Source organism: Mizuhopecten yessoensis, unplaced genomic scaffold (assembly GCF_002113885.1).
Source record: "Mizuhopecten yessoensis strain PY_sf001 unplaced genomic scaffold, ASM211388v2 scaffold9503, whole genome shotgun sequence".
Taxonomy (NCBI): domain Eukaryota; kingdom Metazoa; phylum Mollusca; class Bivalvia; order Pectinida; family Pectinidae; genus Mizuhopecten; species Mizuhopecten yessoensis.
Window position 1 is genome coordinate 96,379 of NW_018408080.1, and position 17,997 is coordinate 114,375.

General features: G+C 37.2%; 1 protein-coding gene across 1 annotated transcript in view; it reads right to left on the reverse strand.

Moving 5' to 3' along the window:
- Positions 1-256: 256 nt before the first annotated feature.
- Positions 257-17,997, reverse strand: part of LOC110458238 (neuropeptide Y receptor type 2-like) — a 94,790-nt gene continuing 77,049 nt past the window's right edge. The window contains exons 3-4 of the mRNA XM_021509850.1: positions 4,630-4,790; positions 257-3,978 (exon numbers count right to left, since the gene is read on the reverse strand). Coding sequence (XP_021365525.1) covers positions 2,848-3,978; positions 4,630-4,707 — 1,209 coding nt within the window. The 5' untranslated portion in view covers positions 4,708-4,790 and the 3' untranslated portion in view covers positions 257-2,847. The remainder of the gene's footprint in view (positions 3,979-4,629; positions 4,791-17,997) is intronic.

Here is a 17,997-nt window from a genome sequence, read left to right on the forward strand (position 1 = left end):
AAAACGGGAAACACTAAAGTAGGTCATATCGATAAGCATCGGGTTTTCATCATATGTAAAATCAGTTAAGTCTTACGTTCGTCTCTCCTGTAATGTAACGTGACCAGATTTAGAACATTTGAAAAGAAGGCCGACAATCGACGCGTGCACATGCATTCCACTTCCGGCGATCATATAAGTGGAATGATGTTGTAAAAGTATTTAAAACTATGGTCACTTAAGGTTATTTATTTTTTTGAGATTGTTGGGGGGGGGGGGGGGGGGGGGATTTGTTGCCTTTTTTTTAAATGTCGGTATTCTCTTTCTGTAGTCCAACTGTCTTTTAACGCACATATATATACAGTATTTTCTATTCGTACAAGTGGTGATTTTTCTGTCACAGACGGATTATTCGGCTTGGTTTGACGGACAGAAATCGTGCCCTGTCTTGCATACTTGACCGATACCGACAACATTACACATATGGATTCTAAACTTGCCGTCAGGCGCCGACCCTAGTGACGTAGTGACATAGGTATAGGTATACTACGAGATTGTAAGTTCGAGATGAGAATTGGCAACGTCGCCATATTTCCGTTTGAAATTGACTCTGTCAAGAATCAGCTTATATCTTACATTCTGAATTGAATTACTCTAACTAAATACTCTGGCATATGCTTTTAACAATTATTCTGTTTTTGATAGTACGCATCACCCACTATCCAAAAACGGAAACAGTTGATATTTTACGGAATCAAACGAGGATACTGACAGAATTACAGAAGCAACTACGGATTTATATATGACATATTGGTGACGTCATAGGGCCACGTCACTTCGATTTAGTTTTTTAAGTTAAGCACAATAATATCGTTTTAATCGGGTGTACGATTTTGTATATTTTTGGACGAATTCCAAATCACAATAATTACAGTAGTCACTGCTATTATGCTTTTCAATGACTGTTTTTGAATGTTACGCTTATATCCCTCCGATTTACAGCTTATTGGTAATGCCAGCGTCTGTCATCCGATGATAACTTACAATACATGTATCAAATTCGTGTACCCGCGGGCACATCGGCTAATTATTTTTGATTTTCTGTCTTAAAAAAATGTGATCGTCCGGCAGAGAATCCACAGACAAAGTTGTCCGAAATTTATAAACTAGTTACACATAGCTAGGCCTATTGTATTCTGAACGGGAAAACAACCGGATTACACCTAATTGGACGGGAAGGAAACAGTAGTCGTGGTTGTTAGGCGTCGTTAGGACAAAAAACTACAACCATAAAACAGTTCTAATGAGGGCGGCTAATAAGGACATAGAAATTAGAGCGTGCGAGCGTTCTAAATCTTGTGAAATCTACCTCGACCTCGGTGGAAGTGGAGATCTCGTGAACTCTACCTCATCCTCGGTGAAGTGGAGTGGCACAAAACACTACCTAGCGTTGTATCTAATGGACCTTGTTGGTGTATGTTGTTATTGGGTATAATTATATGCCTTGTCGCTTTAAATGAGGCAATCTGATACGAAAGAACCGTTGTTAATGATATTGACGGACACACGACCAGGAATAATTATTTCAGACCGCTGGTCATCTTGTGACCAGGTATACGTGTTCTACTTACGACAACGATGCTTTATTTCGACCATCAGCATTAAGATGTAATTTCAGAGACGTAATTTAATTGCTATGTCGCCGCCTAGTGATTAATTATCTTAAGAAACGCATCCGGGCTCATATCCCAGTCTAACTCCAGGTGGAAATTCTAATTTCAAGACAAATTTCTATTAAATAAATGGCGTTGGTAATATCAAACTGATAATTGTTTAGGAGGTAAATGGAGATGCAGCAGACCTCCCAAAGCAATTCGACCTGTATGGTACAGCGTATAAAGGAAGCTCAACAACAACATTAGCAATTAAGGATCCCTGTCACATTGGCGGAAACACACTAGAACGCCTCACTGAAGATTCCAATACGTAGAGTAACCTTCCCTGAAATTTGTTTGGCTGTTACTGTAGCGCGACTGTGCCACGATACTTCCTTTGACCAGATAGCTCAGTTGGTAAAGCCACAATATCATACACGTGAGTCTGGAGTTCGGATCCTGGCTATGCCCCCTGACATTATTACACTAAGAATTTTGTTGTTTATTTCATTTTTGCTTATTTCATCATTGTTATTTTCCTATGAAAATTTCGTAAGAAAGTGATATATCAAAACTATAGTCATGTCAGGGGGAAAACATCTCAACGCACATGCGTAAATGCTATTTTCGGCGGTGGAACGGGTATCTTTCACCGAGGCCACACGGATGTACTTGACGCTTTACGGCGGAGAAAACCATTCAATACGGTTGGTCTTTGCTTAAATTTTGCCAGGGAATTTTGGTAACGTTGATATTTATGTATTAGAAGGTCTATTTTATTGTTTCTTGAGAATTAACCCAGTCACCCACGAACGAAAGGGAAAAAGGGAAATAGATTATTTTTTTCGGTTATATGACGAAGTTAAAAACAGACATGAGGATCAATGACGCTGTTATGAACTGAACTTCGTAATTGATGAGGTTATCACTGCGTGTACTGCACGTGAACGATGAGTCCAAACATTAGGAACGACGGTGTTTCTTACCCGGGTGGACATATTAGCAAACACACAGACATGGGAAACGCAGCAACCTTAGGATACATGATGAAATATGGGACTTAGGTACTTAAAACGTGATTACAATTTCACACACGCTTCAACATGTCGGTGACAAATCGATGATACCACGTGACTAGCACGTGATTAAGTCATTTGTATACTATCATGTGACGTCAGTCATCAAAGCAGTTGTATTGTGAAATACGGTGTATCTACGCACTATGCGCCCCTTCACTATCTGCATCCGTATTCACTTTTAGTTCCACCTTTTCTGATTCCGGATCATAGAAAGCTTTCTGCTTATTAGTTGGGCTATTACAGTCGTTCGCCTTCTCGCGGTCTTTCTGGGGTGACCTGTTTATAACAACAGACGGCTGAGTGTCCACATTTGTGTATTGAGTATAGTTGCCGTTTACAGGTCGCTCCCGTTCCGTTCGAAACAAAAATGGGACGACTAGTTTGAATTCTTTTTTGAAGTTATCGTTCATCCATGCGTAGAGAAATGGATTATATATAGTAGAACTCATGGCTATCACGTGAGCGGAGAAAAATATTAAAGTATAATAATACCAAAGAGTTATATGACTTTTATACTCCACCGTCAGCAGCACAGTGTTCAACGGTAGCCAGCAGCAAACAAAAATCGTCACCATGGCGATCAACATCTTATTTGTTCTGCGCTTCCGTTTAATTTCAGTTTCGTCCCTCTCCCGAAATTTTGATCCACTTCCGATCTTTGACCTTGACCTTTTCTTAAGAGCTAACGACACCTTGGCGTAACAGTAGGTAATGATACTGCAAGGCACGATGTACTGAAGAACAAGGCTAGTGACGGTGAAAAACTGGGATGCCTGAGGGCGTGGCCAACTCTCCTCGCACGTGCAACCTTCGGAACCCTCCTTCAACTCCATGTATATTCCCAGTGGAAGCGATATAGAAATAGAGATAATCCAAATGGCTACGATCATTAACAGACAGACGCATACTTTCATTCGAGGCTTGAACGGATACACGATGACGAAGTAGCGGTCGACTGCAATAGCTGTTGACGTAAGCGTCGAGACGTACACACTGATGCCAAGGGACATAGGAACGATGTGACACAGCGCCTCACCGAACATCCAGGAGTTCAGGAAGTAGCTAAGGGGAGTAAACGGAACAGCCAAGAGGCACATGAGGATGTCGGACACCGCCAAGTTAGTGATGAAGATATTTGTAATAGTCTGCATCGTCTTGTTGCGCACGACACAGTAAACCACGAGGGTGTTGCCGCTAATACCCAGAAGGAAGATCAGCGCGTACATAATAACGAATAGTCCAGTCAACCAGGGTTGATGCATCACCTAATGAGAAAGACAGAAATGGAATGAATGTCCATACAATGTCAACAACAACATGTTAAAGGCTGGAGCGATTACAGATAAGTCACCAAAGGGTAACGTACGCTCTATCAACCAATCTGTAGTCGAAGCAGCTCGCATTGTATACATATTACCATTAAGATTAATCTGATAGTTCAACGCTCCCTTAAGTATAATACTAAGTCGGCGTAAATTTCAGACGTAGGAGTCAAGTTCACATTAAATTACTATTCATAATAATCAATTTTCCAGACTCTTGTTAGAACGGTCTTGTATGAGTATGCATGTTAAATACATAATATCATTAGAGCTATGAGTCTCACTATAGTAATGTACACTGGCATTGGAAACAGTTGCTTGTTATTTCCTCTACATTCAGTCAAAGACAATTAGTTTATGAGAGACTTTATCCGACCAAAAAAAAAAATGGAAAAATTGTAGAACGAATTTCATCGGAGAACAAAACTATGATTTAAAATTTAGCAATGTTATTTATAAAGCAAATGAACTTTAACTTTCTTTATAACTAATTGCTTAATACATTTAGCATTTCAGATCACTGACTGGGGCTCTCTGCCTTAACTTATTGTTTGTCAGTCTTACGTTTGCAGCCTGCCCGGACTCGAACCTTACCTGAGGTGCTTCAGTCTCGTTGTGGGTCACGTTCGGCAACAAACGTGACAGATTTTCAGCCGAGATTGTCGACGCCATCTTTGTGTATTTAAGAGTTACTGCCCTTGTCTGTCCTGATATATATTGAGTCCACGTATCTTTAAAGTTCCTCTTCCAAGAATCTGGAAATATACAAATCGAAACGAAGCATTAGTTTCTAGTGAGCGTCATGAATACATTATGCCAAAAAAGCCCCTTGCTGTCATTTTTGTTCCATATTTTCATCGACACATTTTCGAACCAGCATGAGTTGCGCGAAACATAACATTTACTCTCTTGCAAGTTAGATACAGACCAACAAAATGTTACGGATGTTTGGCAGTTCATATATCAAAACTGTGCATCGCTGATAAACGGAATTAAAATAACTAAATGTGTTTCCACACGGTAAACAGGAACAGCAATCACTTTCCTGGCGTGTATGATATACGCCTACCTTATTTGTCACATTTTGTAATGAAACAGACTTTATTACCGTTGCTCGGCTTCTTGCATGACCTACACATATTGGTTATGGCAACTATACCGCTGGCTATCACTGCATCACCATGTATCAACTCAGTTCGTTGACATAAATCGTTACATCATTACACAACTGTTACACGTCGATCCTTTACCAGCCGTGTTGTGTGGGCTTAAATATGCATAGCCCGATGACAAACTTTGTAACGTTACGTGTCTACACCTACGTTAAACTATATATCACTAGATAAATATTCGCATTGTTAATAACGCTTTAGATTGATTGCGGTGTGGACATTTCCGCATTGGGAATGTTTCTGAAGTCTATAAGTCTTCTCATCTATATAACTTAACATTAAATTTTTGCATATGGATAATTTTGCGCTAATTTTAAGAAACGAAAAAACTACCGCGAGCATATCCGAACCTCTGGATAAATGTTAAGGTAAGACGCGACGAGTTTCTATGTCAACTCTGCGTTTGCGCAGCAAATCTGTGCATAAGCCAAGTGAACATGCATGTAGTTCGCTATTATCGAGTTTAGAATCAACAGACGTAGTGTACATATGCAAATTACAGTGTACGTGGCCAATTGGCTTAGAATAACTCGTCTACAGATTATGAAATGTCGGCCATATTTTTATAATAAAATGCCGGCAATGAAGCTACATATCTTGTCCTCCGCCTGGTGATGGCGACCACAAGTACAAGCAATAATATAAATGACTTTGTGAAAATAGCACTTGCATATGGATTAAATTTTTGACAGAGGTTTTTCAAAATATGTTCAATAATGTTCTCAATAGCTATTGAAGGTACAATGAAACGGACCACGTGTAATATACCCCTGACAAAGAGACGCACTGATATCACAAGCCTGAGTGACGGACTAATACAAATACGGCAAACGGAAGTAATCCGAACTTCACGCCACTATTTCGTCATGACAGTGATAAAACACGTGATTTGCACTGTAAACAGTAATCTCGTAATTCTAGTCAGACAATAATAATTGTAACTGTTTTTGTCTATCTGTAAGAGTTTGTAACGAACACGAAACTTGAGATATACATGTAATATATCGACACAAACAGTCTATGCTTTAATGAAACGAAGTCGACACGGTAGTACCCCGTCCTTTGAAATCGAATAATTTTGAATATTTCAATGAAAAGTTCTGGAGATGAAAATTGAAATTAAAATGAAAACTTGTTTCGTAAACGCATTTATAGAGTTAAAACATTTCTTAAAATTGTTTCAATATTGTGTATATATGTACGTACTTTTAGAACAAGATGAGGTAATGTCAAGCTGCTTGTTTTTGTATCAAAGATCTTATGTTAAATTTGGTAAAATCCAAATAATGGTACAGGTATGTCCTCAAAACTAGAACCGGGGTAGTGACAAAGCGATAGCATTGTACACTTGTGAGGATGATAAAGATCATCGACTTTCATATCACAAAAAGAAATGGTAGTTTCCCAATGAGATCTCATAATGGCAGCCATAAAAAATGTCTATTGTCTTCATCAACCTGCTTTCTTGAATACCCTTCTGTTGAAGATTTGTTTGTCAGCAGTCGACATATATCACGGAATCAAGATATATAGAGCATGCACTTGCATACCCAATATACTTCGACATGCGAGACACCGAAAACTAAAAAGCCATGGATATAATAAGTAATTAAAGTAGTTTTTGCGTGAGAAATTAATGTATTTTTTTCTAAATTAAATGAAATAATGACGAATATTACACAAAACTCTTTTTTAAAAACTTTTTCTCGTTAACATTAATGTCACCAACAAAAAGGGCAGTATGTGTCTTTCCAAGTTTCTAAAAGAGGTTGTTAACCGATTCACATATGTTCTTGCATAAATAAATAAAATAAAGATAAATGGACAATTTTATCTCTATATTCAAAATAGTGTATCACCTACCGGATGAAGGTTTTGAAGCTGCGTTTGATTAATTTCTAATGAAATTTTATATCTCCGAGCGTGCTATGACGTCATAAGTTTAAGGCGATCCCTGTAAGGCTGTTGAAGTATAATAAGTACCTTACATGTGTGTATATGACAAGGTCATCATCGTGTCGCGAAAGATGCTCGTTGATACGGCTGTTGTTCAGAGAGAATCGATTAATTAATTGATAGCATGTGAACACGTCTAACAGCATCAGCTGTTGCTGACAGACCAAGCAGCTGTACCTATGTTGTTTTGTGAGAAAATAATTAATTAGTATTGAAATCATTTGTTCGTTGTGTTTATATACAAATTGACAGAAACCTCAAACGCACAATGTCGGAACCACCGTCTGTTTGATATGCTTGGAAGCGACACACCATATCATATATAGATATATATATCATATATCAGAAAAATCAACGTATGGACATGTATTATGGTGTTATATATTACGAGGGTGAGAAAATGTCGGACCATGTAATTAACGAAGGTCAGTAGCGGCATGAGTTGATTATTTTATCCAATATTTTCGGAACCCGTGTCATATGTTCCACTATAATATACGAACATGTGTGATTATATCTATTCTACCGAGTAAATTGTAACGTAAGTCGTTTTCGTGTCTACCTCAGTGTCCAAGATAACCTTATTATTTAAACTAGACAGTTCTTTTTCGCGCGCTAACATTTAATTTGTCACGTGATGCCTATATGTATTCGTTTCGCAACAAGCTGTGCGTCTTTATCATTTCTATACCTGTGCGCAGTTGTCCTATTCTGTCTTCTTAACATGAATATATTATGGAAGGATTTTTTGTAAAACATTTCCAATCGTCATCCAGTCGAGAGACGAAAAATAAAATAAAAACTGACGTCATGTGTCATGCCAGATGTTAATTTCAATCAATCAAATCCATCAATTTGTCGATATCGCTCGTCAAAACATGAAATCAACATTTGACGGGTTCACAAACACTATTTCATGTCATCCTCGCGATAAGTTCAGCTGAACACCCTAACATTGAGTATGAAAGGTTTTTAGGAGATTTAAAAGTTAAAACTATTTTTCTGTTTGTCCGCTATCAAATAAAGGTACTCAGCTAATTCCACAGATTAAATCAGTCTGCGATTCGCTTGTTCACTGGTACATTTGCGGGGAGGGTTTTGGCAGAGCGTTGGTCTGTTGGAAAGTATTACAGACGGCGCACATGGCATATCGTCCAATACACCATGGTTATTAACCAATGAAAAGATTTAGTTCAGATCGAAGTTTTTATTATCCCAAAGAACGTTCTTATATAAATCAAACATGTGATACAAGAAATCGTAAAGTTACATGTTTTAAATGTATACTTCAAATGGATGCAAAAGGGGCCAAAAAGTATTTAAATCTCTATTTCATATCAATCTGGTAGAGGAATCTATGTAGGCGGTTTGTTCACACTTATCTTGCCAATTCACTGAATCTTCATAATTTCCGCCATTAACTAAACGAAGAACAAAGGACAACACAACAAGCTGTATCGTGTATTTCGTCTGCATTTCTTACGGTGTTTCGTTATTGTAATAAGTTGTGATCAAAATATCCGACTTTCTCCGCAACACAGGATTTAAGAAGAAAAAACATGCTGCTCGTTAGTGTAAAAAGAACTTTAAAGATATATCCCTAAAGAATAAAACCAAACATTTGTTTGTTATCTATATGTTTTACTTACAGTTTTAGAAGATTCGTTTCTGTTTTCATATTTGTAGGTACACTTAGAAAGACTTTGATGAAACTCAAGTTATTTATGCTTCTATTAAATATGTATCCAATGTTAAACTTTTATGTGGTATGAACAGATATGGAAAGACTCACATTTTTTCTGTCGGGCCATTTTCGGTCAATGTAACATCCCGTTGTCTCGTTTTCATTAAGTCTCGGACCCGATGCTGTATCTAATGACCCCGTCGAGTTATTGTACTGAAATTACTATCGACCGTTGACCTGACGTTCTAGGACTGCTGTCTGGTCTTGATAGCCTGTTTGTTCGACATTATCAACCTGTCGACTGGCACATACAAGAGACGCAATCTATATTGAACATCGTCGAACGCTGGCAATTACGTAGTTTTTTCGGCAGAGCGCGTCTGTCGGTTAACTTTGACCGGTCAGTGTGTCTCAGACTGATGTATTTATCTAAAGCTTTTCTCTGTCACCAGGGGGCGCTGTAAACTCGTTCATAATTATCTGTGATGTCTTCCATATTGCAGTGTATCTCTATTGCAACCTCACGCCTCTCCTAAAGTGTTTCCGGGGTTTCCAAGTACTTAACCCTTCGGAAACACCTGGTGTAATCACCCTTGTACCTTCTTTCAATTGTCTCCGTGTTAGTATTTCCTTTGTTTAGATTTACCTGAATTTTTATTGATTTTGAGTTCGCATATATGGTCTTGTTGACGCTTTCGTATTCTCATATTGGTTTTTGAAGTCAAAGCGATCAAAGTCATTTAAATGTATTTGTTTAAACTTTAGCATGAAACTACCTACATCACATGTTTCGATTAAGTAAACCACTTATTCGATTTTGTTTCCTATGAATCGAAGAATATAATATAAAAAAGTCAAAATGTGGAAATATAATTACCATTTTAGGTTGCGAAATCTGCCAAATCAGCTAGAATGCTTTATGGGGTCAAAGATTGCTGATTTCCGACTTACGCTCAAACAGAGTTTCGAGTGATAAATGACAGCGATTTATCTCCGAGTGTTCCGTTTTCCAATTACTGTACTGTTTATACAATGTATATACATCACAGAATTAAGGTTAGTGGTACGCAGACGCTATAATGATGTATATATATTGGGGAACATTAGTTACCAATATGAGGTTACGTCGACAGGGATATAACTCATCTACCACGATCAATTCTAGCTTCCCTCCTTCCGCTCACAGACTTGTTTTTACACTAAAACCGCTGATAGACCTACAGTCCTTTTGAAAATGTATAAGTCATCTATCTCGTTAACGACACACTACATTAGGTATAAAAGAAAGAATAAGTTTGATATATATATTTACCCCTCGTTAATGAAACACGATACAGTTTGTAACTTGGTCAATGAGACGCTTCTACTGTATACACAGAAAAACAAAACAACAGTAGAGGTATACACATTAATGTAACCGTTGTAAAAAATTAAAAGAAATGATATTAATTTAAATTATGAACAAAACGGAGAGATACAATCATGTAGACCGTGGAAAAAGTATGAGGAAATTAAGACATTGTGTCAAGGGTAAATACATATATGTTTGCTGCTTTAATAACGTCACCCGCCATGTAAATCTAGGTCAAATATAATTGATGCGACGTTCTCAAAGCGAGAACCGAGGTTGTATCATTAAAACTAACGTCAGAAAGCAGAACTATGTTTAATACAATGTGTGTTAAAGCAGCATTGGGTTATATATGTGTTTGTCTGTTACAATAAAAACATGACGTCGATACTAAAAGACATTTCTGTGCAATGCTTCTGTCCATTTTGAGTGGGAGGAAGTCTAAATGAACAGGACAAGACAGTTTTATTTGTAGTAATCTCTACACATTGCCAATACTTTTTCTCGGTATTGTCAGACACAATATTGGCAATAGATTTATTGTATCTCTTGCCAGTGGGAGTTATTTCTTTCCAAATGGCTATATTGAACAGGAAGTCGAGGCCAATAGTATTTGTGTCCGACTCAGAAAAAAATGAATACGTTTTTTATTCTATATGTTATGATCAAGTACGTTTGAATAATTGCAAACACGAAAAATCCTGTCAAAGAAGACCACCGAACAGACAGCAAACAGGGTATTAACCAATTCATCCCTAAAGTCACATTTAAAGTAACCACGCGGATTACTTGTGCATGTTTTACAGTAACCACATGGATTACTTGCACATGGTCTGCAGTAACCACGCGGATTACTTGCGCATGTTTTACAGTAACCACATGGATTACTTGCGCATGGTCTGCAGTAACCACGCGGATTACTTGTGCATGTTTTACAGTAACCACGCGGATTACTTGTGCATGTTTTACAGTAACCACATGGATTACTTGCGCATGGTCTGCAGTAACCACGCGGATTACTTGCTTATGTTTTACAGATACCACGCGGATTACTTGCGCATGCTTAACAGTAACCACGCGGATTACTTGCGCATGTCTTACAGCAACCACGCGGATTACTTGCGCATGTTTTACAGTAACCACACGGATTACTTGCGCATGTTTTACAGCAACCATGCGGAAAACTTGCGCATGTCTTACAGCAACCACGCGGATTACTTGCGCATGTTTTACAGTAATCACGCGGATTACTTGCGCATGTTTTACAGCTACCACGCGGATTACTTCCGCATGTTTTACAGCTACCACGCGGATTTCTTGCGCATGTTTTAGAGTAATCACGCGGATTACTTGCTCATGTTTTACAGTAACCACGCGGATTACTTGCGCATGTTTTACAGCAACCATGCGGAAAACTTGCTCATGTTTTACAGTAATCACGCGGATTACTTGCACATGTTTTACAGCTACCACGCGGATTACTTGCGCATGTTTTACAGCAACCACGCGGATTACTTGCGCATGTTTTACAGCAACCACGCAGATTACTTGATTATGTTTTACAGTAACCACGCGGATTACTTGCGCATGTTTTACAGTAACCACGCGGATTATTTGCGCATGTTTTACAGTTACCACGCGGATTACTTTGAATGTACAGCAAACTTCCTGATTACTTTTTGAACAACATTCACGCTGATTATTGATGCCAGTTGTTTCAGTTCTCATCACTTACTGTTGTCTTTCTAAGCCAGATACTTTAATCTGCTATGACAATTAATATATCTATAATTCAATTAATTTGCAAAACTGCTAAATGCGAATGTTTAAACTAAACTCAACAAAACGGTATTCACGATGTAACCTGTACACGGAATTTATGTTTAAGTTCAGTGGCATGTATATATCCTGATTTTTGTTGTAAAGAAAATAAGTCAACATGCACATTATATTGTATAAGAAGTTGCAAATGAATTTATCCATTTTATTCATGTAATGAATGTTTAATATCAAAAGAGAGAGCCAAAAATGCTACAAAATTTGCATTTAAGTGCATGCAAAAACTAAGTGTCTTGTTCAATCTAAAAACAGGTTCACCACAGAATGACGGAAACTCAGAACCTGCGATAGTATGACGCTTTACATACATGTATATATTGCATTGAACAAGTTTGTAACAACCCCTACCTCCCGCCCCCGGATTTATACTGAGTTGTAACATAAAAGTATGATTTCGAAAGGTTTTTTTTCGGAGATAAATGAGGACAATGGTAAAGCTGTTCTTATGATTGAGTTGTTGTGTTGGTTGTGTTTCGGTTTCTGTAAGAGATTGTGGTATTGGAAGGAACATTATTTCCCATAAGAAATGGATATGCTACAAAGAGTGAACTCCTTTGGATCTGGTCACACCATCTGTGAATTCATTAGGAAATATTCTATTTTCGTGAGTGATATACATATCAAAGCTTATTATGTGCAAACGAGTGTCCTGTAGTATCACTGTCAATACACCGGTTCTCAAATTGAGGACCTGGCATTTCATGACTTTTATAAGCAACACTGGTCTCGACGATAAAACAAAAGACGCTGTAACTTCCTGTTCATCGTTTTCCTTTCTCTGCGTTTTTCCTAATGATTTCCCTATAAACATTTGTAGTCACATTATTATGTTATTGTAGTTTTATTGAGTTTTGATTAATATTGCAATTTTGTCCGCACTTTGATGTTTACTCGTTATTTCCTTATGGGAAGCAATCTTGCATTCTGTTGACAATAATTACTACATTTTTTGTGCTCGTCTATAAGCCAACCAATTATAACGTTTCCTTTTTGCAACCAAACTGTGTAAACATACTTGACATTACGAGATAATTAGTTTAGCTTCCAACATTAATCGAACAACGACAAAAATAAATAGAAAAAATATGTTGGTCCTCCACAGTCAATAGAATTAAACTCAGACACAGACAACACTTTCCTGTATGTCATAGGTAAAACGGCGCGTTAGCAAATAATACTATCAAATACGGTGTAATCATTATCTGTTTTCCCAGCAGGTATATCGCTTAATATAGACCTGCTAAGGTGATAATGGGGGAGGTAACATCGATTGTTGTTTTATCCCTTTGAATTTAGGGAACTACTATAACGACTACAGTTTAGTCATTTCGTCTTGTCCATTGTCAGTGATACAATAGAGAACAGTGTTTTCCTGGTTTCCAAGGTCTGCTAGCTTTGCTATGGGTGATACAGTGAGAACTGCCGTATTAGTTTCACCTCTGTTGGCAAGATGTTCCAATATCTAAGGTTCTATGAATTCATTAGGAGATATTCTATTTTCGTGAGTGATATACATATCAAAGCTTATTATGTGCATATAGAATATATATTTTATTAGCGTACGGCAGTCAAATTTAACGTAAATTTTCTTGTCTTCAGGATTACAAAAAAATGCGCACTTCGATCACTATTTTCATATACATAGGCACCATTCATATTTGTTTTAAATTCGGTTTACGGTTTTGCTTACATTGTGGTATTGCACTCACCCACCAACCACTCACCGAAAAAATGGAAACAGAAATAAATAAATCACGTAAATTGAAACCGAATACAAGCTAAGAAAAAGCATGTTGGCTAATACAATTTGTGTTGAGAATCGAGAAAACAGATCTGAAAAAAGGCATGGGAGACTAGCAGCAGCCGTGACGAAAGTGAGGTCGAAAAATCAAGTGAATGCTTTTGTTTACTACTGATCAATAAATTAATGTTTAAAACACACCTCAGTACTCCGAGAAAGAAAACGCCTTTGCCATGCCATGATCAACTCATTTATGTGGTTTTTTTGTAAGATAATGGTAAACATAAATTGTGATTCAACCGGGCTTCCTGTTTTATACCCGATTCATGGGGCTCATACTATGGATATCGATTAAACAATTCTACTCGGTCTCATACAGAGTTCGCGACCTCTCCTATGGTCCCTGGTTGTCTTTAATACCGTAATCAAGTTAATCCTATCGACCCTTTGGATATGTATGGCTGATACGACAAATATGCTCTCGACCGGCTTTAGTATAGATCAGAGTTAAACACTGGCACTGCTTGCAAAGCATTGTGGCACTCTCTTTACAAAAAACCCCACTAGAGATTCTTTCAGATATAGAAACATCTGAAGATAAAACCACATAATGCCTTCAGGGTTAAGTCCTTACACGGGTTCAGGGAAACAGTATTATTTTAGCTTGCCAAGTTGGAAAAGATCGTGCGGAAAATTGTCCGAATGCAAGTTGCTGCATTTGCATCGATGCTTTTTAATGGCAACCACTCTAAAATGACTAGTTTGATCACAGCGGGAATACAATTTTATTTTACAACTTTTTGAGAACAAGACAAGCAGCACCCGCTGTGGCTCCAGAGGGTCAAATGCCTTGCATTGCATATTGCAATTACGTTGTTCTTCATTTTATTCGCCATGAAAAAAGCTGAGGTCTTTTCGTTTGGAAGTTTTTAAATAACCACGAAGGATCGTCGAGTGCTCATGTATAGATAATAACAAATCAACGAATCCGTTTGAGAAGTTTCAGCGTGTAGCTCTATTAGGGAGCCTGGATTACCAACGCCATTCATGTCTCTCTTACGTGTTCATAATTTTAATTTTTCATTTTGTATTGTAAAATATCAGATTTGAAGCCTCTATGTCGAATCTATTGCAAATGGTCATGGTTCTTAAGATAGGCGAACAATGACATGAACGTTTTAAATGGTACATAAAGCTGGTTAGACTCTTAGCCAAGAGAGGATGGATTTTTTTTTTAAATATTGTCTAAAATGTTTAAAAAAATGAATGTGGTAAAAACACCATCGGTATTAAGTATTATTTCGGTATATAATTGAAGAATACGACAGTAAAAAAACTGAATGGTGAATATGATTCCGTCAGTAGTGATTGGATTGTCTTATTCTAACTGTAACGATAAGCAACAATGTGGAGCACTTGTTGCTACTAGTTTCCTTTAACAATTCATTTTATTTGTAATATAAGCCATTTTCTTTTAACGATTGTTTATAACCAATTTCCACTGTTGCTGTTTAAGCTGCACTGTGCATTTAGTGTGATGCGAGTCAGATATCACTGCGAAAATATGGCCTTAAAGTTAGTTTTGTTCCTGTACAATACACCCCGACGTTAAATATTCATCTGTTGCACTTTTATACAACATTATACCACCTTTCTGCTAATTTGTCACTTAAATCTGAAGTGTCTACTATTTGAAACTTATTTTATGTGAATTCGAATAAAGTCTGCTACCTCGTAAACCTGAGTAGCGTAAAGTAAACGCCTTAAAAAGAAGTTTCAACTGTACTCTCAGTTCCTTTTTCTTCAGTGATGTCATTTAGGCTATGTTTTGCCAGTACCATATGATGTGTTATCTTAGTGCATACATGGGTTTTCAGCCAACGCAACAGCACTAGAAAGTACTTCGTAAATAAAGATTAAAATGTCGCCATGGCATACCGCTTTGTGCCGTATCCCTCTTTAGGTAAAGATTAAAGTCAACGGGACAAAATATTTCAAGTAGGCGTTCTATTTTAACAAGATAGTGTGTTCTATTTTAACAAGATAGTGTGTTCTTTCTAAGATTATTACACCATTGAATTTGAGCCGTGTTTTAGTACTTCAAAGATTTCTTTTTCCTTAAACGTTATAATTTACTGTTTTAAGATTATCATTCTCGCGTTTTATGCTTTTGTTCAGTTAAGACAAATCACCGTTTTAACTTAGGCATTTTAAAACCACAGCTTCGGTTTTAATGACTGGTTCTTAAAGCGTACACACTAGGTTGAGTGCACACGAACCGCTTCAAAATTTAGTGTTGCAATATCAAAAACCTAGAATAGGCCACCGTGGTATACTCCGTGGCTGCACAACTAGCATCAGAGACATTAAAAAACTAAACCAATTAAAAAAATCAGAGAGTTCTCGATAACAATAGCCTAAAAGCAAATAGCTCTGCAATAGAAACACATTTTACTGTAAGACAAGTCCGTAAACCTGAGCAATGCAATCACTACAATATCGTCTACGGCCGTATAGAGTACCTCCTCTTTCCTACTTTCAGTGGCTTACACTGGTCCGGCTTAGCTTGACAGCCACATAAAGAAGTGACTAGTATCAGCTTACGACTTAATGATTATCCTAAATCCAATCAGAGTATTAATTAAATTGTCAATTTTCAATTTCCTCAGGTCGCAACTCAGCAGCAGATCCTATGGATCTGAGGTAGAATGTCCCGTCTATATTCATTACGGTCCTAAATCAACGGCACGCTGGTGACCAGCTTCGAGAAGCTTTACAAAAGGAAAATTCTCAATACTCCATTGATATCAATTTTATAAAATTGTATTGTTCGAAATACGAATTTTTCAAAATATTTTATGATAAACGTACTTTTTCTTTCTGTTAAACGTTTTGTGTAATGCATTTACTCTAAGCAACCACAATATGATATAATACTATGTTTCTTTTTTTCTTACATATTAAGCTAACTATCCTTTATATTTGTGTCATCCCCTGTTGCGTCAATCTAAAACACGTGACAAATATGCTAATTAGCCTGACCATTAAATGACCAAATGAAATTACCATGGTCGAAAAATTACATCTCAAATGATGAATGACGGTTGAGGAGTAATCCTCACTAGGTATCATGTGCTATTTTATCGGAATATTGCCGTAATTTGATTAGCTACGAAACCTTTCAGACAAACAAACCCCAGCGCAGACGAAAATTGCAATAAATTAGTTCTCCCCTCAATAATACGAAAAACATTTGTCTGTAAATGGCGGAGACGTAAAATCGATTGATATTTATTCAATAAAGCAGTATATTGACACTGTTAGAAAAATGATAAATCTTAATCCGTCATTGTAAATATTAAATGAATTCCTCTCTTTCCCACAAAAGTACACGTGTATGGGGAAGCTGTCAGACTCGACAATAGACACTTGTGAACATACCCTAGCTTATACAATGGTAAGTGTCAACTGTCAAATACAGCATGCCTTGTTCGACCGATGTGAAAAGGATTTTAAACACGTGTAATAAATAAAGTCTGGTGTTACAGTACGAACTATTCTTATAAATGTCAATCAAAACAAATTTTGTTAATGAAACTGAATGTCAAAATGCGGTAAGGTTGCATACACCTTTAACACAATCATTACATAATGATGACGTTAGGAGTTACGATGTATAACACGTCATTATGAAGCATCACCATTATGAAGCATAATTCACGTTTTATAAGGACACCTATGATTTAGGGATCCAACCTCTATAAACGTAAATAATCATCACAAAAAAAGTTTTTACTTTATAATCAAATATAGACAAGAAATCCAATACGCATGTGTGTATTTACATCAAATAGCAACTATTCTTTTGGTTAACAGTTGTGCCGTAATAAGGCTTTGTTTTTGTATCTGAAACCAGCGATTAATGTTTAGCTGATTGTCTGTGCGAGTTGCCTCTCTTCGTTACTAAACTAGCGTATCTGGAAGTGACTTTGCAAATCTAAGTTGGAGATAGTAATACCATCGGCTATGTTTTAATTATATAAGAGACTGTTTTCTTTCTTCAGAGGCGCAGCACATTGTGGTGAGTTATAATACGCAGGGATACATCATATTGTTGAATATAGTTCACTGTTACTTGTAGGCGAGACGGAACGTTATAATAAAGATTATATTTGGAGACATAACGAATATCCGCGACTCAACTAATCGTGTGCTGCTG